This window comes from Alligator sinensis, unplaced genomic scaffold (assembly GCF_000455745.1).
Source record: "Alligator sinensis unplaced genomic scaffold, ASM45574v1 scaffold694_1, whole genome shotgun sequence".
NCBI lineage: Eukaryota > Metazoa > Chordata > Crocodylia > Alligatoridae > Alligator > Alligator sinensis.
The window spans coordinates 406255-428502 of record NW_005842339.1 but is presented as its reverse complement, the minus strand read 5'-3'; the positions used below and the strand labels follow the sequence as shown (position 1 = coordinate 428502).

General features: G+C 44.3%; 2 protein-coding genes across 6 annotated transcripts in view; one reads left to right on the top strand and one right to left on the bottom strand.

Moving 5' to 3' along the window:
• Positions 1–2544, top strand: part of TBCD (tubulin folding cofactor D) — a 219281-nt gene extending 216737 nt beyond the window's left edge. Inside the window, 1 exon segment of the mRNA XM_006028735.3 lies at positions 2151–2544. Coding sequence (XP_006028797.3) covers positions 2151–2162 — 12 coding nt within the window. The 3' untranslated portion in view covers positions 2163–2544.
• Positions 1–22248, bottom strand: part of B3GNTL1 (UDP-GlcNAc:betaGal beta-1,3-N-acetylglucosaminyltransferase like 1) — a 353034-nt gene that overhangs the window by 2005 nt on the left and 328781 nt on the right. For 2 of the 5 annotated variants that reach the window (XM_025210188.1, XM_025210192.1), the window contains 2 exons: positions 18781–18855; positions 9595–9683 (listed from right to left, as the gene is read on the bottom strand). In XM_025210188.1, coding sequence (XP_025065973.1) covers positions 9603–9683; positions 18781–18855 — 156 coding nt within the window. In that variant the 3' untranslated portion in view covers positions 9595–9602. Of the gene's footprint in view, positions 1–3442; positions 3479–9594; positions 9684–18780; positions 18856–22248 lie in introns of all 5 variants that reach the window. The other 3 variants (XM_025210189.1, XM_025210191.1, XM_025210190.1) reach the window with 3 other exon arrangements.

Below are 22248 nucleotides of genomic sequence, written 5' to 3'. Positions count from 1 at the left end.
TCTGTTCTCTAAATGTAATTTCTACCTACCAATACAAAATTATCTGTTTTCCATCCCCTGACCATTCATGAGCATATAATTAGTGACAAAAGCCTGGCTGAAGTGGCTAAATGCATCTCTCCCCTCATTCTTTGGATGACACATTCAAGGGTCATCCCCCCAAACCATATAGCAAGAGATCCAGGTACATCTAGGCCAGTGGTGCTCAACCTACCAACCCCATGTACCAGTCCAGCCCTGTGCACCAGACCCTGCCACAGAGCAACCTCACTTAGAGTGACCCCAGGCACCAAATCTGGTCGTGGGCTGACTCCACACGTTAGCGTGATCTGGCATGTAGGGCCATGTCATCCAGCCCACCTCACTTCCAATGGGGGTCTGGGGACCCCAACAATTAATACTGGCACTGTTCCCTTACTGCTGTAGAGGAAATCCTGCTATCATTTCCTCACTGCCAAATTTCTGGACTTATTGGGACCCCCACGGGCCGGATGACATGGCTCTATGGGCTGCCAATTGAGCACCACTGCTCTAGGCCATAAATATATGGATTTATGATATTAAAATTCCATCTGAATTCTATCCACATGTGAATCAGGAGAAATGGGAGGCCCAATGTCTTTCCAACTGAGGAAAGGTTTGACCAAATCCAAGGTGTTACAAAATGAAGACTGATTCCACTTGTTCATCTTTAACTGCAGCTTCTAAAACTTCTGGTCTCATGAATAAGAATTGCTTACATGAGCACTTCAGATACATTCCTTCCAGGCCTACACCGTTCTTAGCAGGGGATTTTAAAAGAAAGTGAAAGTATCTCCCTCTGTAGACAGTATTTACCGCATGGCAACAGTAAATGTGTAAATGGCTTGGCTCATCCTTCTGCAATATGGACCCCCAAAACCTCAGTGCAGGCTTCCCAGCCTTTCAGGGTGACAAACACTGGAGAAATAAGAACTCAGGCTGGTTCTTGTGCGCTTTTAAAGTTACTGTATCTTGATTGAGTCAAACATTAATTGTAGTATGTACAAATGGGTACAGGTTTAATGGAGAGGAAGAATTTGTTTTGGGGGTAGAAGGTCCCCTTGTTTCCATTAGGATGATGCAGAGAAATAGACCAGGGCTGTCCAACTGGTGGCCTCTGAGGAATGAACTTGTAGCCCCTGAGCTCCTGCTCTGAGCATGTCTACCCTTTTCTCTGCCTCTACCTCCTGCCTCTGCCCCACATCAGAGTTGATGTGAATTGTGAAGTCCTTTGCTTCATCTGACAAGAATGTCAAAATATTGGACCAGAAAATATTCTTGAGACATGAGCCAATTGTATTCTAATTCACTCGGAGACTGAAAGGAAAGAGCGGGAAGAAATGAAATGTCTCCTTAAAAACAAGACACCTAAATGTGTGTCAATGTTTGAAAGTTGCTGCAAGTAACATAATACTGAGCTTCCATTAAATACCTGTGCATCCCATTGAAGACCCAGAAGTTAAATTAGTGTTTTACCTTTTTTCTTCAAATAAAAATAACTAAACCATTTGTAAGCAAAGCAACCTAGTGAATACTCCTGGAGTTAACTCTAAGAAGTAATAACTCACTGAACTTGAACCATTTGCACAGCAGTCTGATTCAGTGACAAACAGGTTTTGGTGGCTTTTTGTATGTGCATGCATGAGAGTGCACAACACTTTGCCTTTCCCCAGAAGCTCAAATTTCACAAAAGCAGAGAAAAACAACCAACTTGGCTAGATAAAGCCAGGCATAACATCTCAATTGCTCCCTTTTTACAAATGGATTGTATTTTTTTTAAGCTGAATGAGGTTCATTTAACCTAAATCCATGTTTACAGTTGTATCATGCACATTTTTGACAGAATGAAAAGAAACCTGACATTCCAGTCTGAACATAAGTAATGGAAAGCACTCTCTTATAGTAGTAGCTCTAAAAATACCCTAGCTATTACAAAATCTATACAGGAGTAGCTCTAAAAATACCCTAGCTATTACAAAATCTATACAATCTTAAAATAGAAGTTTGTGTTTCAAAAATGTAATTCATGGACTCAACCAAAGCAACTGTAGCTGGTGGCTGTTAAAAACAACTGAATACACCACCGAAAAGCAATTTCATGAACTCTTCTTTCTGTTTTGTTTCTATAGAGTGCTGCGTAATGTGTTTAGCATGGGCTGTTCCTTTGAAAACTGATGTTCTTGGGCTTGTGTCGTAAAAGAGGAAGCAGCTTGTGTGGCGATGTCTCAACAGCCTGGATTCTTAGTAAGAGCTGCAAAATGCGACCTTCAGCCACAGTCACGTCAAGAGTCAAAGTCTATTTTGTGTTGCACATATTTACCACTATGTAAAGGCAGCCATCAAAGTTAGTTGTTTCCAGATCTCGCGTTCATTATCTGTAGCCACAAGACTACAGTTTAACCTTGTGATCATAACCTGTAGCAGTTTAACCTCGTGATCATATAATTGAATTTTTTGTTTTTGTTTTTGATGCTAATGACTTGTATTCCTTCAAATCTGAATTAAAGTCTCCCATATACAGTCATTCAGTCTGTATGATCATGCAACACCTTCACAACTTAGGGCTGATGCTTGTAGTCAAGTAAGATATTCAACCCTGAATTGTTACATTTAGAGCAGCGCTGCCCAACTTGGACAGTCCTATCTTGGGGAATTTTTTTCATGGTTAAGTGTGGCAACATTTAATGGCAATAAAATCTTTCCCATCATCTTCAGACAAAGCATCTCATTAGGTGTGGACAAATGGGGCTTATCTGTATTCAATCAGTAGCAGGACCTCATCCATGTCCATTTGTTCTTTTCCAGTCACACGCACCCAACTCCACTCTGTACATACTCAAGCAGTTCATACTAAATTATGCCATCTTACCACCAGGCAGAGTCAAATTCAGGGATGAGAATACTGGCATGTGAGGTAAACAATCACATTTTATTATTTACTTTTTTCATGTCAGAGGAAGACTCTTTTGTATATTGGTTCACTATTTAATTTTTAAAAATGTCTGTACTATGGCAAGTTGCTGTTGCTAGTTTTTGTTTTTTAAAGGATGACAGCACAGGGCTGTTTTTCATCTAACTTGCCCGTTTTTAGTACTCAAGTACTTCCCTAGCAAAGAACCTGAAAAGCTTTTTAGCTATGAATTATGAAAAACTGGCACCAGTGGTACCTGCTTGCCTTCATCTTTAAAGCTGCATGCTCAAAAATGAGTTATACAGAAAAGCTTTTAAACAAATTCAACACATGTTCAAGCTTAGCTATCTATGCCAATATTTTGTTCTAACTGTCGCTCCTTGGTTTTCTCTATACTGTTTTGGACATGCACACAGTTAGCCTTCTATGTGCTTCACAAAATTGCTCTTAGAGCTGAATATTTTTGACAGCTGTATCTACACAGGTATTACAGTAAGTAAGGTCACTCACCCTGCACTGTGTTTCTATTATCGTTTGCAAATCAAACTGAAAATAGAAAAGACAAGGGAACACTTCAGTCAGCATAACACCAGTAAATTGTAACTGATGTGACATGCCTGAGCCAGCTGTGAAGACTGCCAGTTGTTTCTGTGGGCACAAGCAAAGGGCACTGTAGTGAACACAGTAATTTGCTGATTTTTTCTCAAAACTGCAGTCAGTCACTCCATAAACAGGCCACTATGGAGAAATGATACAAAAGGTGATTTTTTCCCCCCCTATTGTAAGTCAAAGCATATCTGACACTTTGAGAGAGTGTACCAGAGAGATTTTAAAAAGCTATTATTGTACTATTTTTTACTATTGTGGCAGAGTACACACTGAGTACTAGGGGTGCACGAAGCAGGCCCTATTTGATTCGGATTTGGCCCGAATCAGGAACAGGGATGCGATTTGTTGATTTGCATCACTGTTCCTGATTCAATTCGGCCAAATCTGAATCTGAAGATTCGATGCTGATTCAGAGAATCAGCAATTTGGACATGGACGCAGGTTTAAATGTTTTTTCTACATCCCTCAAGGTACCAGGATGGCTCGTGAACACTGCGATGCTGGGGCACATGGAGCATCCCACAGGAGCGCAGGGGAGGCCTGCCATGTGCTTGGTGGCGAACCTGAAACTGGAGTGGAAGTACTTCCAGTCCACTTCCGGGTCTGCTGAGGAGCACGTGGGGGACTCCCCCCATGTCCCCCCAGCTCAGCAATCAGCCACAGGGGGGAACCCAGGTGCCCCCCCAGACCCAGGAGGTAGCAGTTGCTGAGCTGGGGGGCATAGGGGCGCAGGGCCACCCCCCCCACCCCCCGCCGTGCTCCCCGGTAGACTCAGTAGCGTACTGGAAGTGCTTCTGGTCCAATTCTGGGTCTGCTGCCGAGTGCACTGGGGAGCCCCCCGCGCTCGCCTGGGACACTCCACGTGCCCAAGCATTGCAGCTTTCATGACCTGCCTGCTACCTAGAGGTATGTAGAAAAAACATTTAAAGCTGTGTCTATGTCTGAATTGCCAAATCTTTCTGAATCTCTCCAAATCCATTCAGAGGGTTCCAATTCGATTCAGAAAGATTCAAGGGTCCTCTGATTTGGATTCAGAGATTCGGCCACCGAGATATGGCACGGAGAAGTCCGGGCTGGGTCATGTGTGACTACAGGGCTCTGGGAGCTGGGCTCAAGGGTCTGGGGGCACAGATAGTTTTTTTCTTCAATCCTCCCTGTCACATGACATGGGCTCCGAGGGATAGGTGCACTGGTGCGGTGAATAGAAGACTCTGGCAATGGTGCCATTGCGAGGGGTTTGGCTTCCTTGGCTACGGTCTGCACGTCAGAGAGAGTGGACTGTTGGGAAGGGATGGCCTCCACCTCACCTGGAAAGGGAAGAAGTTCTTCTCAGCCAGAAAGGTTGACCTTTTTGACAGGGCTTTAAACTGAGACCACTGGAGGATGGGCGGTCTACTAACAGTTCTAGCCCAGGTCATGTCAGCTGCACCACCAATAACTTGGGCAGCCCAAGGGAACCCAGTCTGGTGACAGCCCAAGGAAAGGTCCCGCTTCACCCCTCATGGAGGCAGTGGGCTTCTCATGGTAAACTTAACTGTCTGTACACAAATGCCAGGAGCCTGGGAAAGAAGCATGAGGAACTGTCTGTTCTGCTATGTGAAAATGACTATGACCTTGTAGGAATTAATGGCAACCTGGTCGGACTCCATCTATGATTGGTCAGTGGCCGTAGAGGGTTACACCTTGTATAAGAGAGGTCATGTGAGGAAGAGGGGTGGGGGTATTACTTTCTGCAGATTGAGTTTCCAAACCAGGAAGGACATCATACAAGGAGAACATGGGGAAGGTGACTTACTTGTAGGAGTCTACTATAGACCTCCCCATCAAGAGGAAGAACTAGATTAGGAATTCAATAGGGAACTGGTTGAAGCTGCACGCTCCCAATGCATGATCATCATGGGAGACTTCAACTTCCCTGACATCTCTTGAGATGAACGGACTGCCAAATCTGACAGGTCGCGTAGCATTCTCATGTGCATCGATGACCTCTACTTAACCAAGGAGGTCTATGGGCCCACTAGGGGAGAAGCGTTGCTTGATCTGGTCCTGGCCAAAGGGGAGGGCCTGGTGAGCGATCCGCAGATCGACGGGAAGCTTGGTGACAGTGACCATGAATTGGTCACCTTTTTAGTTCACGGAAGAGCAGGCAAGCCCCTCAGTAAAACAGAAGTCCTTAACTTTGGGAAGGCTGGCTTTTGCAAACTGAGAGAATTTTGCAATCAGTCAGTCAGGCAATTGGTCAGGAGGCTATACCCCCCCAGAAAAGGGAGTACATGAGCAATTGTCATCTTTCAAAAACATAATCCTTGAAGCACAGGGCAAAGCCATACCATCTTGCAAGAAATGCAGTCAACGGGCAAGGATGCCCCCATAACTGAATAAGGAACTGTCGGACCTTATTAAACTCAAAAGAGCCTAACCAGCTGGAAAACAGGAAGCTTCACCAAAGTGGATTACTCTGCACTCGCCCGTACCTGTAGAGAGTGGTCAAGAAAAGCCAAAGCACAAACCAAACTTGGGCTAGCTACAGGAATCAAGGACAACAAAAAGTCCATCTTCAGATATGTGGGAAGTCGGACAAAGAACAAAGATAGCATTGGGTCCCTGTGAAATCCAACCGGGCAACTGGCATCCAATGACCAAGAAAGGGCCAATCTCCTAAATGACTTTTTTGCATTTGTTTTTTACCCTTCCAGGAGGATCACACTGTCAGGAATGGCACAAACCAATCCAGGAGCAAACGACGGGCCCAAAATCGATGTGGATCAGGTGACGGAACACCTTGGGAAACTGGACATTCACAAGTCTGCAGGTCCAGATGGAATGCACCTGAGAGTCTTGAAGGAGCTGGCAGACATCATTGCATCCCCCTTGGCAGATATATTTGAAAATTTGTGGTGCTTAGGTGAGGTCCCTGACGACTGGAAAAGAGCCAGCCTGGTCCCTATCTTCAAGAAAGGGAGGAGGGTGACCCGGGGAACTATAGACCAATCAGTCTGACGTCTGTTCCTGGACAAATCCTGGAGAAAATTGTCAAGGGATCCATCAACACCAGACTAATGGAAAGCAAGTTTCTGAATGCCAGCCAAAATGGCTTTTTTGACTGGCAGGTCTTGCCTGACCAACCTCATCTCCTTCTATGACCAGGTAACATGTGCCCTGGACAAGGGAGATGATGTCGATGTCATATAGCTAGATTTCAAGAAAGCCTTTGACCTAGTTCCCTGTGATGTCCTCATGGTTAAGCTGGGAAACTGTGGCCTTGATCTTCATACGGTCCGATGGCTAGGCAACTGGCTATGGGGTTGGACCCAAAGAGTACTAGTTGATGGGAGCAAATCAACGTGGCACAGGGTGACCAGTGGAGTCCCTCAGGGCTTGGTACTTGGGCCACTACTCTTTAACATCTTCATCAATGATCTGGAGTCAGGAGTCAGATGTGAACTGGCGAAGTTCGCAGATGATGCCAAATTATGGTGGAGGGCGGTCACACCGCAGGACAGGCTGGGGATACAGGCCGACTTGGACACGCTTTCAAGGTAGGCTGACCAAAACCTGATGGCCTTCAATGCAGAGAAGTGTATGGTGCTGCACCTCAGTAGGAAGACCCTCCAACATACTTACAGGCTTGGCAGCGCTATGCTCGCTAGCACCATGACCGAAAGGGACTTGGGGGTCTTGATTGACCACAAAATGAATATGAGCCACCAATGTGATGCCTTGGCTGGCAAAGCTAACCAAACTCTGGCATGCATCCACCAATGCATATCAAGCAAAATCAGGGAAGTCATCCTCCTGCTTTACTCAGCCCTGGTGAGACCACAGCTGGAGTACTGCATCCAATATTGGACCCTCATATGATCCAAGGCCTGGAGGGAGGGCCGTACGAGGAGAGGTTGAGGGACTTGGGACTCTTCAGTCTGGAGAAGAGAAGGCTCAGGGGAGACTTGGTGGCAGCCTACAATTATATAAGAGGGGTACATCAGGACCTGGGAGAACAGCTGTTCACCAGAGCTCCCCAAGGGATAACAAGGTCTAATGGCCATAAACTCCAGGAAGGCCAATTTAGACTAGACATAAGAAAAAAGTACTTTATGGTGCATGTGTCCAGGGTCTGGAACAAACTCCCCCCAGAGGTGGTGCAAACACCTACTCTGGACTCTTCCAAAAAACAGGTGGATATATTTCTTGCTGGGGTCACTTGATCCCAGCTGACTTCCCACCTATGGCGGTGGGGTCTGGACTCGATGATCTCATGAGGTCCCTTCCAGCCCCTGATGTCTATGAAATCTATGAATCTCTGCCAAATCGAATCAGGGACTGAAGCTTTGCACAACTCTACTGAGTACACACTTCAGATCTATGCAGAGGGCTGGATCCTTGAGGTCATGGTCAGAGCTTCACAGGTGAAGAAGAAGCTGCCATATCACGTGCTGCTGTCTAGAGCAAGTAGCCTGGAACAGCATGCTGGGCTTAGCCCACACATCTGGCATACCATCTCCAATGTCTGCCAAGATATGAAGCAGGAATCAGGGTGGGTTAAAACCATTTCTACTCATCTGTCAATACTTATGGGTTGTGTCAGATGCACTGGGCCAAACTGGGAGGGTTTTGTCACTGTCTGAATGTGACTGAGAGAGAAGGTGACATGTTTACACTGAAGTGTAACAAGAAATCCTGAAGTGAGAAAAACAGAATGAAACATTTCAGTAAGCTTTTGATTTTAGGTTTGTATAATAGGGCGTTGGCCCGTCAGACATTAAATATAGCTACAGGTGTTTGTTTCCACTGCCAGCACATTTGAAGATTTTTTTCCCATTTAACTGAGGCCATACAATTCAAACTGTCAATCCTTTTCTTGCCATCCACCATGGTGTGCCTCCACGGCTGGGAGCCTCATCAGCTGAGGGGACTCAGCTGTGGGAGCTTTCGACTTGTCGGTGCAGGGGGAGTCCAGGATCATGATCCTAGGTACCCCCTGTACCAGCAACAAGACATGATGGAATCTGATGCACGATCCCACAATTACACCTCCTGCAATGCACTTGTGGCACGGGAGGAAGTACAATTATATCATCATACCTTTACCTGCATGTCTGGAGGGGCCCATTTGTAATAAATCACTAAGTGTCATATTTCTCTTGAAAAACAAAGCATAATGTAGACCTGAGGTTCTAGTTCTGTTCTGGCAACAATATAACTCGACAGTCCCCCCTACTAGGGAAACACGGCTTTATAAGATGTTAACGAAGTCTACTTACTCTTCAAATCAACCTGGGAGGCAAACTGGGAGGTGACTGCTTACGGGAGGCGACTGCTTGTGTAGTCCTGTGGCTGCAAAATGCTTCTTATCCACACTACTTTTTGCACAGGCTGAAATCAGAGGGATGCCATAACTTCAGGCCTCTTTAATCCCTCAATACTAGCAGTTCCCATGGATACAAAGTGGTAATGCAAAGACTGTACCTCAGGAAACACCAGCTGTTATTGTCAGTAGCAAGTGATTAACCAATTCCAGGGAATGGCTTGGGGCCCCCTGACCACTTTTGACAGAACCCAAGTCTTCAAGGTCTTTATGCACTTTCTTTCGGAACATTTATATGATGTTTGATTGGGACTTAATATTTCCTTGGGGCTAGCAGCTCATTCTGCAGTCTAGCAGACAGTACTGGATGGCAACCTAAGGCCAGAAACATAAGTGACAATGTCAAAGGCTGCACAATTTAGCAACAAAAAATGTGCATCTCAGCATCATGCTGCATTGGTTGCTAGTGATTTTTGTTTGATCCTGAATTCTGTGACTAAGTGGGAAAAATTACAGCTGTCAGCTGACTTTATGAAGCAAGAAATAGGCCTTATTAAAAATTGGTAAATATAGATGCCAGAGGGCATTACTAAAGTTTGCTTTTAGAAGTAGATTAATAATCAGAAGACAGATTAATCTGGTGAAGTACGAATGACTAACTGAAATCCAATCCTCTCTGGACACCGTTTTGTTTTCCAACACACATACATTGCTCAAGAAACATGAACTCTCAAATTCATTGCTATACCTCAGCTTTCAGTTGAAGTGATAATAATCCAGTCCCTCTTTCAAGTTCAGTTCATTCAAGTTTTTTTCAAATACTCCACCTGTCAAATCCTATGGGAAGGAAAACAGCATTAGATTGGTTTGGTGAACATTTCAGGGCATAACATTACTCACTTGGGATTTACAGAGCATGGGAAGAAAGCCCCAGCTGTTGGTCTAAATAATAAAGTAGAATTGAGCAATGTTTCTACCTGTTCATATGTTGTTTAATGCACTTAATTATGGCCTTGGTGTTTAAAATTCATGGGTGAAGAGGGCTTATTTCAAATCAATGGAGAAAAATCAAAGAATGATGTTTTAATTGTTTCTCTGAGCTGAAGTCTGTCTTGTTCTCCTCTTGCCTAACTGTCCGTATTCTGGATAACCACTCCACCCCTACTTGAAACAAGTGGCCTATAACTCCAGACAAATACTAGCAGCATTCAATCTCTCTTTTCATCCTAGACTCATGGGGTGAGTGCCGGCATGTTCAAGAGCTTTTCCAAAGGAGCCCAGGGGGGATGTTCACCAGTTCAGAGCGCTGGCAAAGAACTCGCTCGAACTCTGGTACGTGGAACACAAGTAGCTCAGTGAAAGTAGCTCTGCAAGATGACTGTATGTGAGAGCTTTTGTATTTTTAAAGTACATGCACTTTAAAGGAATGGAATGAGGATCCTAGTTTAACAAAATAGTGATTTTGTAGATTTAGCAAAATGATGTTCTTGTCTGATGAAACCTTTCATCAGATCACTGGCATATTAACCACAGTTACAGGTGTTTCCTTCAAATCCTATTTACAGTCTGAACAGGAACGCTGTATTTTTGTTCTACATGCAGTAATGTAGGGCAGTGATACAGACCTTACTGTGGAGGTGATGTCATTAGGTAAACACGCTAACCTCAGCATTTCTCATGTGTTAATACTTTGGTCTCCTACAGCCTTTAATTTCACAGGTCTTTGTTCCCCACTAACAATTCATTAAGCCTTCTAGTTCTGTATGATGTATGCAAGAGATGAACAAAGATTAGTACAGCCTCCCTTTGGGTGGAATACAAACAGCTGTTTTAACAGCGTTACCAGTGCACAATACCACCTTAAAAGGATTTAGGAAGAATGCCGTGCCCAAGTGCATCTCCAGGAGGAATCCAGGGAGACTGGATGCCAAATTTTAGTCACAATAATTGGATTTAAATAAAAAAAATTGTGGAATCTTCAGTGATCACAAAGCTTCAGAACCTAAGGTTTCTGCCTGACAAGGCTGATGGCATCTTCAGCTTCATGTCTCACCAAGGGCAATATGGGAAGGCTACTACCAGCTAACCTGCTTACAAATGACTTGTAGCATATTGATATCTCTGCTAGTCTTCCAGTCCTAGCAGTGAGCAGGCCTCAACCTGTGCTGACCTATAAGACGTTAGGATATTAATGAGTAGCCAGGCAGTACTAGCTGGGATCGGTGCTACTTTTGGGAGTAATGTATGTTGGATGTTCCAAATGTATGTTCCATTCCTCAATATCAAGTTTATGGTTCGGGTTTTGGGGGGTTTTTGGTGGGTTGTTTTTTTTTTTGGGGGGGGGGGGGGGGGAGGAACAACTCTTCACTCTTTCTCCTGCTTAAACTCACAGATGAAAGGAAGTACCTACATTTAGATTCATTCAAACCTCAAACTCAGTCCAGCTCTCTCTACTTCAAAACCAGAGTTCTAATTATATATTTTTTTCAGTTTTCCACTTATATCTGTACTGCAAAAATATCAAGAAAGCTGCTGCTGCTGTTCTGCAATTCCAGCAAGATGGTAATGTCCATGCCAGCACTCATTTTTCAGCTCTGATGTTTATGATTCCAGAGAATGATTCGATAAGTGATTTATACAACATCTTTCCTACCAAAAGCTTCTGAAGCAATTCTAGTGTTCAACCATTGCCTCGGGATGGGGTATGTCAGCTGCCACCCACGTACAACTACACGCTGGGGTCAAATGTGACTGCTGCACACAGTAGCAGTGCACAGATTCAAGGAGATGCATATTAACTTCTGAAGAGCCGCATGTGGATCCAGAGCCGCAGGTTGGCCACCCCTTGCTAAAATATCACATCCAGCCAGATGTGGGAAGTAAAGTTCCTTGGAGTGGCATGGGAGGTGTAGACATTTTCAAAGAGATCCAGCTTGTTGAGGGAAATCCACGCTTTCACAGAAATGATATTCAATCACTGAAACCAGTTACAGCGGCCGCTTTTGAAAAGGCTGTGTGTGTTGGGATAGCAGTGAAGGTGGGTTTTTTTGCCATTAGTCTGTTTGCCTCCCCCAGTCCCTTGGAAAACCCCAAGTACAGGGATTGCTCATGTGCTTGTTCTTTGTCCATGGAACATAAGAAGCTCTTTTCTCTTGCACACTAATGCAAGGGTCAGGCAGGGGCACAGCCAATTAGGGTCTCAGCACTCTATCATTCATTGGCACAACACCTTTTCTTCATGTAGGAGACTGAATAGGACCATGCTCATATAGACAGTGACTCAGCAGGGCAGACTGTTCCCCTTCTGCCCACAGAACAAATATTTTCTTTGAGATCAAGAGCTTCAGGAAGGTGACACCCTGCGAGGGGCTGTCTACTTCCTCCACCTGTCTAGGTCGATGACAGTCGAGGATTCTGAGCATCTCGAAGCACAGGGCCCTAGTTTTGCGATTCAGTTGAGCCTGGATGCTGCCACTGCTCTGTATGCTAAGCTCAGCACTCAAGTCACTGGGGGTTTCTGTGCGAAAAACAAGGCTAAATTATACTGTCACATCTATGCTACTGGAAGACAAGGCTGGGAGGCCCTGCACTAAAGCACAGCGCCACGGTTCCATACATGCTACACCGTGACATGGACTTAACATAGCTCCTTCAGTGCAGCATGAGCACACACAGATACATGCTCCTGGGGCATTTAGTTCAATGAAACAGCAGCCTGTTCAGAGGGAAGTGTTTTTTTTAAAAGCTCAATGCCAAATTAAGCTGAGGAGCTAAAACATACCCCATTACCCCTCTAGCAAATGCGTGGAGAGTTGGAACTAGGCAGGTCTTTAAGGGAACTGACCTACTGCAAGATGCCAGAAATAAAACATTAGAAAATTTAGTCTTCGTTATTGAAATTGGAAAGTAGAAAATTCCATCTGCTTCAAGCTCTTAGCATCCAGTCTGAGGCACAGTGTGCTAAGGGACACAAAGTGAGCAACAGAAGTTGGTAGGCTCCTGCCCTTTGTGTTGGGCAGAGAGGAAACTTAGTGAATGCTAACCTGTCTGCAAAGCCTGCAGGACTCATGGCAAAATTTGGACAATTACAAGAAAAAAATTACTACAAACCTCTCTTGCCCCTTTCTTCCTCCTCCCTGACTCTTCTACCTGAACAGAACCGCAGCTGGTGCCCTTTGGCCTCCCTGCCAAACTGAGCAGGGGGCTGCAGAGTACAATTTTGCCTTTCAAGAATTGTTTTAAAATTGTAATTACAACACGATGCCAAGATAAGCAAGAAAGGAGCTGCCTACAGAAGCCAGTCAGCACAGCCCTGCACAAGTCACAGTTGGGGAAGTTGTAGGCAAAGAATCCATTTATTCACCTTTTCTAATACTTAGACTGGGTCTAGTTTTTCAATAGCTAAAATCTCAGAACTGAAAAAAAAAAAAAGTCTTTTTGACAGGACAGTAAAAGAAAATGAAACGCTCACAAATAGGCAGAAGGCAGGGCAGGGTGACACCTTAGAGACTAAGTGGTTCAGGGAGGCATAAACTTACATAAGTTACAGCCTATTTGCCAGATGCTGTGATTATTACCAACAGGTAGCTATTTCTCTCTTCATGAGAAACACTATGTTCTGGAGACAATTACTGGAGCCCATTGTACAAAGACCTTCCCTGAAAAACTGTCTCCCCAGAAAAATACCTAAACTCTACAGTTTTGGCAAGCCAGGAGCCCACAGCACCTCAAATGTGCTAATGTTCACTTTGGTAATAGATAAGGACCTGCCATAAAGGACTATATGGGGAAAAGAGTCTGGCTACTAAAATTGTGGGAAGGCGTTAGAAGAGAAGAGTAAACTAGAACCTGGCCCAGTGTCAGGTGAACTGTGGGGAGCAGGTGAAAGGAGAGAGGAAGAAAGGACTGAGCTTTGCTATAAGAAAAAGAAGGAATAAAGACTCTTGCATGACAATGGGCACATCTACATGTGCGCTTTACTGTGGAGTTGCCTAATTAGCTCTGCACTAAACCATCACTGTCTACATGAGTGCCTGTATCAGGGCACAGTAGATGAATTAACTCCAGTGTAAGACAGTACTGTTGGGAACCTACAGACTACCTAGCCACAGGGCTCCTAGCCAGCTCCTTTGCCACCCGCTGCCCCTCCTGGAGTCCAGGCCTGACCCCCCAGACTCGCCTGCCAGCCTGGGGATGCTCTGCCCCAGCTCAGCTTGCTACAGTCCCGGGTGCACGTGAAGATGCTGCGCTCGGGAGCAACTGACTCTGGCATGAACTGCACGGGAGTTTATCATGTTGGTTATCATATTACTGGCAAATGTAGGTGCAACCAGTAAGTGGCAATTTGTGGAGATGAAGGACTGTCCAGAAAGAGCACACCACACAGGGGGCTTATTGCATCAGGAGAAAGCAAAAAAGGGAAAATAGCACCACCAGAAAGCAGGTCAGGAAGGACAGCAAAATCCCATTATGTCTCATTTTAGGCTTTAAAGAGAAGCGGCCTTTAGGCTCTCTCGCTCCTTACTCTGTATTATCTTACATGTTTCACTCTGTATAAATGCAATTTTTCTTTTCCACATCATCCTAGTGACTTTTCCATTTGATGTTAATAAACATAGTTAGTCCCATCCTTGGAAGTATGATAAAGATCTTTCTTACATACTCTCTTAGTGGGGCCTTTATAACTGACACTGTGGGGCTTCCAACGTTTGTACCCCAGGCACTGGCTAGACAAAACCTTGGCTAGGATGATATAGTTGGATGGTCCTGCTTTGAGCAGGGGGTTGGACTAGATGACCTTCTGAGGTCCCTTCCAACCCTAACTTTCTATGGTTAATACTTAAGTTAGAATAGGAAAAAAAAAAAGTTTAATTCCCCCAAGCCCCCCCCAAAAACCAACAAAAAAAACAAAAACGGCCAGGCCTGCCCATTCAGACTGGGATCTAAAAGTCTGTTGGGTACTTTCCTCCTCACACATCAGCCACTACCAGAGATCCTGCAGGTGAGTATTTTATTCTTGGGGGGTGATGTATGCCAGAAAATATGGTGGTATTACACAAGATGTATTGGTAATTACTTGTGCCAAGTAGAGACGGTTGCTTCATATTTTTGTCGTGTAATTCACCTCTCAGAATTTGACTCATCAAAACAGCACTCATTTTGCACAATTGCCGATTCTGAGCTATAAGCACCAAGGCAAGTGTCCTTGATAGCAGAAAAAAACAAACTTAATGTCTCTCAGTTTTTTCCCTTCTCACTTCCAGCACCGATTAATTATATCTCCATTTTCCTGGCACTTGCAACAAGTCTACAGTTTGGTTTTGATGAGCTGCACAACAGCAGGTTACCTTGTCATTTCTAACTAAATTGGTTGCACAATAGAGGATCACATGTGACAGCACAGGCTGGGGGATGTGAGTAAGTAGCAATGGGGAAGGTTGTTATTTAGCTCATTTTTTAGATGTGGGCTGCAAAGAAAACAAGGCAAGTTCAACCAGCTAAAAATACAGTCATGTCTGAACCCTTGGCTTTATACTTAGTCTGCACAATATCACCACAGATCAATGAAAGTTCAGCTTCTCTGTGCAAGTTTCAGCTGGTTCAGAAACCATTTCCTCTAGTGGTAAGGCCTACAGTATGAGGCCTTCTGCATACTGGAGACCTGAACACTTTAAACCACAACCACTTATGGGTTTGTTTTGCTTTTCGTGGTAGGCAGCTTTCCAGGGCAGATTAAAACCTGCTTTTCAAAGGTGTGGCCATTTCAATCCAGCCACAGCCAGTAAGAATGAGATTTCAATTTAAACCAATTCATCCAGCCTCTGTCAGGAGGTTTTCACACCAACTGAACTGGCAGTATGTGTTTAAGCACCTGGAAGAGGGCTTGCTAAAAGAGCTCTGCCTAAAGATGGCCTGCATCTGTTCATGGAGAGAGAACAGAAAATGCAGGAAGCAGAATGGTCCAGAAGATATAGGGAACTCAGAAGACCCATGACCTATTCTGTGAACTTGGAGAAGTCACTCTAGCTCTCTGCCTCTGTTTCTTCCTGACCTTTTTTTTGTTGCTGTTGTCTTGGTCAACTAGGTTTTATGCTCCTTAAGAATTGTCTCTTGCTGTAGTTTTGTACAGTGGCTGGCACTTTTCAATCAGGAACTCCAGGCATTGCTCTAATGCAACTTATAATCATAACAGGGCTTGAGATTTGAGTTTCAGTTCTTGGCTTTGCCAGAGAGTTCCTGTTGTCCTTATGCTTTCAGGTCCTCACTCCTCACATAATGAAAATGTACAGCAATACATCTTTATGACACACAGGCTTAAGCTATTATTGTATAAAAATCCCTTTAAAGTCCTAGGAAGGTAGGCCCCACAGAAGTATCATTTAAGTCCTATTAAGATACAAAGCTGACAGTAAGCCCTCTTATTCTCAATATTGCCCTTGTATATTCAGCCAGTCTTCTATTCTCTTGTATCACTAATGTCGCAAGAAACCTGGGCATTGGGCAGCAGTTTCTTTCTTTGCCTCTGTGTTAACTGCATTTATGATACCAGCTCTTGAAACAGCCATGATGTTAACAGTCTACAGGGAAGTTCAGACACTGAAGTGCAACGGTGAACTGAAGGCTTTTCCCTTTGGACAAGAGAAGCTTCACACAACTTGGCTACAGCCTCTTGGCATCGGGCACCAATTAACTGCTCATCAGCAGAGAGCTGCTTAAGATATTGAGGACACTTTGCAAAGATCCCAGCCAGTTCAAGTCAGTCGAACTGTGGCCCCAAAATGTTGAGGATTCTTTTGAAGATGCCATGCCATGCAGTGTGGTCAGCATACAGAATACACTCACTGATAAAGAATGAAAAGTACTGTTGTGGCAGAATGCCACCTCTCTCTCTCCCCCAAAACTCTGCTCTGTGACAATTTTTTTTAATATGGGCCCTGCAGAGGGCAGACATCCCATCTCTTCAGGTAACCTGAGCTGGATACATTCCTGAGGCAGGGGGGAAACCAGCTCCCTCTGCCTACGTGACTGGCATCACACCTGAGTGAGGGGCTTATGCTCCCTATTGTTCTAAGCAATGCCAGCCTGACTGGGAGGGGGCTAGAGCCCCTGCCAGTCTCCCCAGCAACCAGTGATGCATTTCAAATTGGTTGGCTGGCAGCCAACAGGTGCTGGCCTCAATTGGACCAGGTAAAGGAGGTCATAAGGTCTATATAAGTTAAGAACTGCCCAGGAGGAGGGCAGCAGCCATGATGAAAACTCAGAGAGAGAAAAGCTGGACCATCTGAAACTTGCTCTCTCTCTTAAAATTCATGATAAATGAACTGCCTGCCTCCAGAGGGAATCTCCACCTGCCTCTGGATGCTTGTGAGTAAGCTACCTGAGATCCAACTAGATATATAGCTTGCAGTAACTCAGATGCGTGATCAAAGGCTGCCCAGCCACCCTGTCTGTTCTATGGGATTTCTCTGATATTGCTCAACCCTGTTCCCTGTTCCAAACCTACTCCTTGTAACCGGTAAAGTTCTCCTTTGTACCTAGTGTTAGAGACTTATTGGGAGTGGGTCTAGATTATGCCTTGGGGTCCCCTTGGTTTGTCTGACTAAGGGAGACCACTATTTGTGCTTCAGACTGAGGGAAGCACCCCAAGTTCTTGAAGTGGGTTGAGTACCCTCAAGAGCTACTAGGCCTGTGTTTCCCAGGGGGCACAGAGCCAGGATCACTCCAGACCCTGGGTGGTGGTGGCACTATCCCCAGGCTAGCGGGTGTGCTCCAGGAAAGGGGTCAGCTAGACGTGAGGTGCCCCCAGGGAGGCACTCGGAGCCTGAAAGGTGGTTGGGTGCAGTAAGGTGGGTAGCTCAGCGCAGGAGCACCTCCTACTGGCCTGCCACAACTGTGAACCTAGAGCTGAAATCATGGTCTGGAGTTTTCAGCACAAACACAGAGTTGTACAATAGCCTCATTGTCAAAGGTTCAGAAATTAGATGTACTTTATAACAGGTTACACAGATGTTTTATCCTGGGACTTCCACTCCCATTGCATTTAGTATGACAAATTAAATTAGTTGCAATATTACTAGGTTAGTTTATTATCCAACTGTCTGCAGTACATGATAATGCCCCAAGGTACCCACAGTCTGATTTTACAACCATAAATTATTGTCTCTGAAGTGACCCCATACTTAGGGGGCTAAGGTGAGGAAGGAGATGGACTTAAGCTAACAATCACAAAAGAGAAGGGATTTAAACACCTTCACTTATTTATATGTGGGAAGCCTGCCAGTGTGGTTTTTAAATATGTAGATTCAGTTGCAGTTTTCAGTCACGTTCATAGAGTTAATATTTACAGTGTGTTTCTGGTACCTTTCTTTTCAGGTTTACAATCTTATGCTTTTGTGCTATTCCCTACTTATGCCTTTATTTTAAGGTAACAACTGAATTTTTAATGCTTATATCATCTGGCCAACTTGAGTGAAAGGGAAACGAAATGCAGTGGTAACCTCACAACAGTCGCCAGGCAAAAAAAAGAATTGTCAGGATGGGCAGCGTTGCCTATGACGACTGAAAGGACCTGATTTATACAACCAAGACCCTCTCCTCTCCCCTCATTTATGCGTGCCAACACTTATGACTGTGGCATTTTGGGTATAAAAAGGGAGGGGGTGCAATTTTGGATGGATCAAACTGAAGGGCAAAAATGCAGAACAGGTTTGGGATCCTTTAAAAATGTCCTTCCTTTTACTACCTTGATATTACTCCAACACATTCATTCCCTGAAACAATCTCCATCAACCATATGACCAAAAGGCCATTGCTTATTAAGCTAGGTTTTAACTAAAATCCTCTGAAAAAAATATGGTTTATAAATAAAAACATTACATTCTTAAGTGCCAGACAGAAAATTTGCACGTGATGTTAAGTCACAGAGTGTACTCACCATCTTTACACAGATAATGAAAGGTGGGGTTGCATCTCTGAAATGCTGTATGGGAATTTTTGGTTTTGATCTCTCCTGCAGGAAGCAAACAACAATAGCTCAGAGAAGTAAAAGAAGCTATTGTCAGCCTCAAAGATGCCCCTCTTTTTTCCAAGCGTCATTCTTGAACTGTTGGCCATTTTTAAGCACTCCATCAGGTGTGAGAGTCTGCACGATATGTAGTTCTTCACAGGCACTTTAAGGACTTCAAACAGAATGGCTGTTCCTGGCCTCGGTGCCAAGAGCTGCTACCCACAACAGACTCAACACAATTTAAAAGACCTTGCATTAGAATGGGCTGGCTGGTCAGAGGCATACGCTCAGTATTTTGCATTTCACTTCAAGTGCAATATAGTTTCTGGGGTTTCCATAAACGTAGTTTTTAACACCAAATAGCATTTTAACATTTCAGCTGCCCACAGTCTTTCAGTGCAACTGCATTTCTTTCATCCTGAGTGCATTTCTTTCAATGCTCTCAGGGCCAACATATTTTCCAGTGAGCTCTTTCTGATGAGCGCTCATTTGACAAACAGACAGACTCAGGCCCCTGACAGATGTTACACTTAAGATGTGTTTAACTGGTTAATCACATCTTATATAGTGACCTGGCCATATGTTCATTCAATTAATGATGTAATAAAACAAGGAATAAGCCACAAAGACTGCTTACAGATATGAATAAAAAACCTCAAACAAAACAGTGCTTTCTTTACTTGGCGGGCCCTTGGACCAAGCACAGCATATGCCCAGAAGAGACACCATGTTAGATGGACCCAGCTTGCCCACCGTTTGTATAGACTGCACACTGATTAAATCAGCTATTAGATAAAAGCACCAAAAAGCCCTGCTGAAGCACATGATCTATATAGACACCAGGGAGCTGGGTCCAACTGACATGCTTCCTCTTCCAGTAAAGTGCTGTTTGTTTGGGTTTTTTCCCCACATCTGTCAGCAGCCAGAGTTATTACACAAAACGTGTAATAACTTTGTGGCTGGTTCCTTTCACACCTTTAACTGAATGTCCAGCCAGTGTTGCCAGTCTCCAGAGCACACCAGAGCCCTTCAAGACTTGTGTGCTCCAGAGGCTGGGAGCACTGGTCAGCTGATGAGTGGCTCCCCGCCAGGGGAGTGCAGGGAGCCAAGGTTGCTACTTGCTGGTAAACTATGATCCTAGGCACTCCCTACACCAGCAATATGGCATTTTAGGAGCTGATGTTCAATCCCACAGTTGCACCTCCTGCCATGTATGTGAGGCATGGCAGGAAAGACGATTGTTGGAACTTCACATCAGATCCCATGATGGCACCTTTAATCCAACATCTGTCAGCAGCCTCAGAATTTCGAGTGGATGTTAATTCCGCAAATATTCTTACTGTGTCCTGACGAGGGAAGGGTCTGAGTACAGCGAGTTAGGCTATGGGCAAACACAACTGTAGCTGGGGAGGGAGCATCACTTGTAAGGCTTATGTCTGCATGCTCCTGTAGCCATGCAGCTTAGTTAAAATGCTCTAACTTTGACCCTAAAATGTAACAAGCTTAAAGCTCCAGTGGTTTGGCTACATTCTGCTTAAAATGGTAGAATTTGATATAGATACAAACATTTTAACTGCCTGTACCCTTACTGAATACCCTCACTTCCAACTGCCCTGACTGCACTTAACAGACTCACTGGCATTTCCAGAAGGCCAGACTCCCATCCACTTCTCAGTGAAATCAAGAAGAATTTTTCCAATGATTTCAATGAACTTTCATCCTGGGCCTAAGATTCTTTTGAGTACAACTAATTTATTTGGCTACCATGAAATCAATAATGTACCAGGACAGTAAGCTTTTAAATGGTTTGTTTTCTCCCACTTCAATATCTCCTTCCCATCTCTAGAACAGCATGAAAGTGCTGTGGCCTACAACTGCCCAGGTAGAGAAACTCACCTATGGAGCATGTTACAACCTATCGTTTGGGTCACATTTAAAGAAAAATAACCTCCACAGCTTGCTTGCTTTGTTTCTTTCAACATGCATTCTGGCTTTTACACACCGTGGGCCAAAGCCTGCTGCTACTGCAGTCAGTAGCACAACTGCCATTGACTTCAATGGGAGTTGAGTTTGGCCTGAGGAACAGAACATTATAAAAATATATTTGTTTTTCCCCTCTAAGCTGACAAAATCTTCAGTGACTACAATGTGAGCCTGGCTCCTTGTCAACTATATTACAAAGAACTTCCTTTACCTTAGACCTAGAAACTGACCTCTCTCCCACAAAGCCTGTTATCAGGCTTTTATTGGTATAATTTGTTGACATTGGAGATGCTAAGTCATGAAACTTGATATATAATTCCACTTTCCCTGTTCTACTATATATTTTTATTGTCTCTCTCAGTTTCTTGTACAGTAAAATCATTTGAATTTTCAAGGAAAACATTCTTTAGGGGTATAACTTCACGTCTATAAATCCTTCCCTAACTCACATATTTCTCTTACTTTGTGTTTCCAGAGGCATCCATTAAAAACAAGAACTTTATTTTTGGAGAAATTCTGTTCTTGCTGATTTATGCCCCACCTAAAATAATAGTTGACAGCCTTTAGTGAGGAGAAAGGAGGGTACATGATGGATAACACATTGGAGGTTACTGGTTTAATTCCAGCCTGCACTGGAACTAACCAAAATTTGCTACCATCTGGGGACTATTGCAGGTACTGTGTCAAATGAGTTGGTGGCTGTATGATCTCATTCAAAAAGCACCATCACGACTGGTATTAAGTGGCACCCCGGCTCCATCAGGGACAGGGGACAGTTCAACGTTCCATTAGTAATCAACTAGCAGGGACTATGCTTTACAATTATTATATTTATAATTAATGACACTCTTTTGCTTAGTGGTTATCCACTAAGGTTAGAATAAGGGTCCAGAGGCAGGCATCAGAATGACAAAGGGCTTAGAAAGCAAGCCATGTATCAAGCAATTGAAGGAAATAGGTATGTTCAGGTTGCAGAAAAAGTGCTTGGGGGGGACGGACATGACAGCAGTCTTTCAATATCTGAAGGGCTGCCACAAAGATGAGGGAGAACGCAGGTAGAGAGAAAAGGCAGAGAGCAGGACACAGACCAATGGCTTAGCATTGCAGCAAAATTAGTTTAGAGCAGATATTAGAAAAAACTTCTTCGCTGTTAGAACAGTGAGGCCCTGGAACAGACTGCCTAGGTAGGTTGTGGAATCGGTGGAGGTGTTCAAGAAAGTTGGATAAGCATCGGTCAGGGATGACCTAGGAGTAGCTGTGCCTACGCTGTATTATGTTGTAGGGCCCTGAGAAAAATCGCAATTTTGCGGACTGCGTGGAAAACGCCAAATTTAACAAGGACTGCAGCCAGATGGCATGCGGAGCACTGCCCACCACAGCAGGTAAGCTGGGGAAGGGAAGGGGCATGGTGGG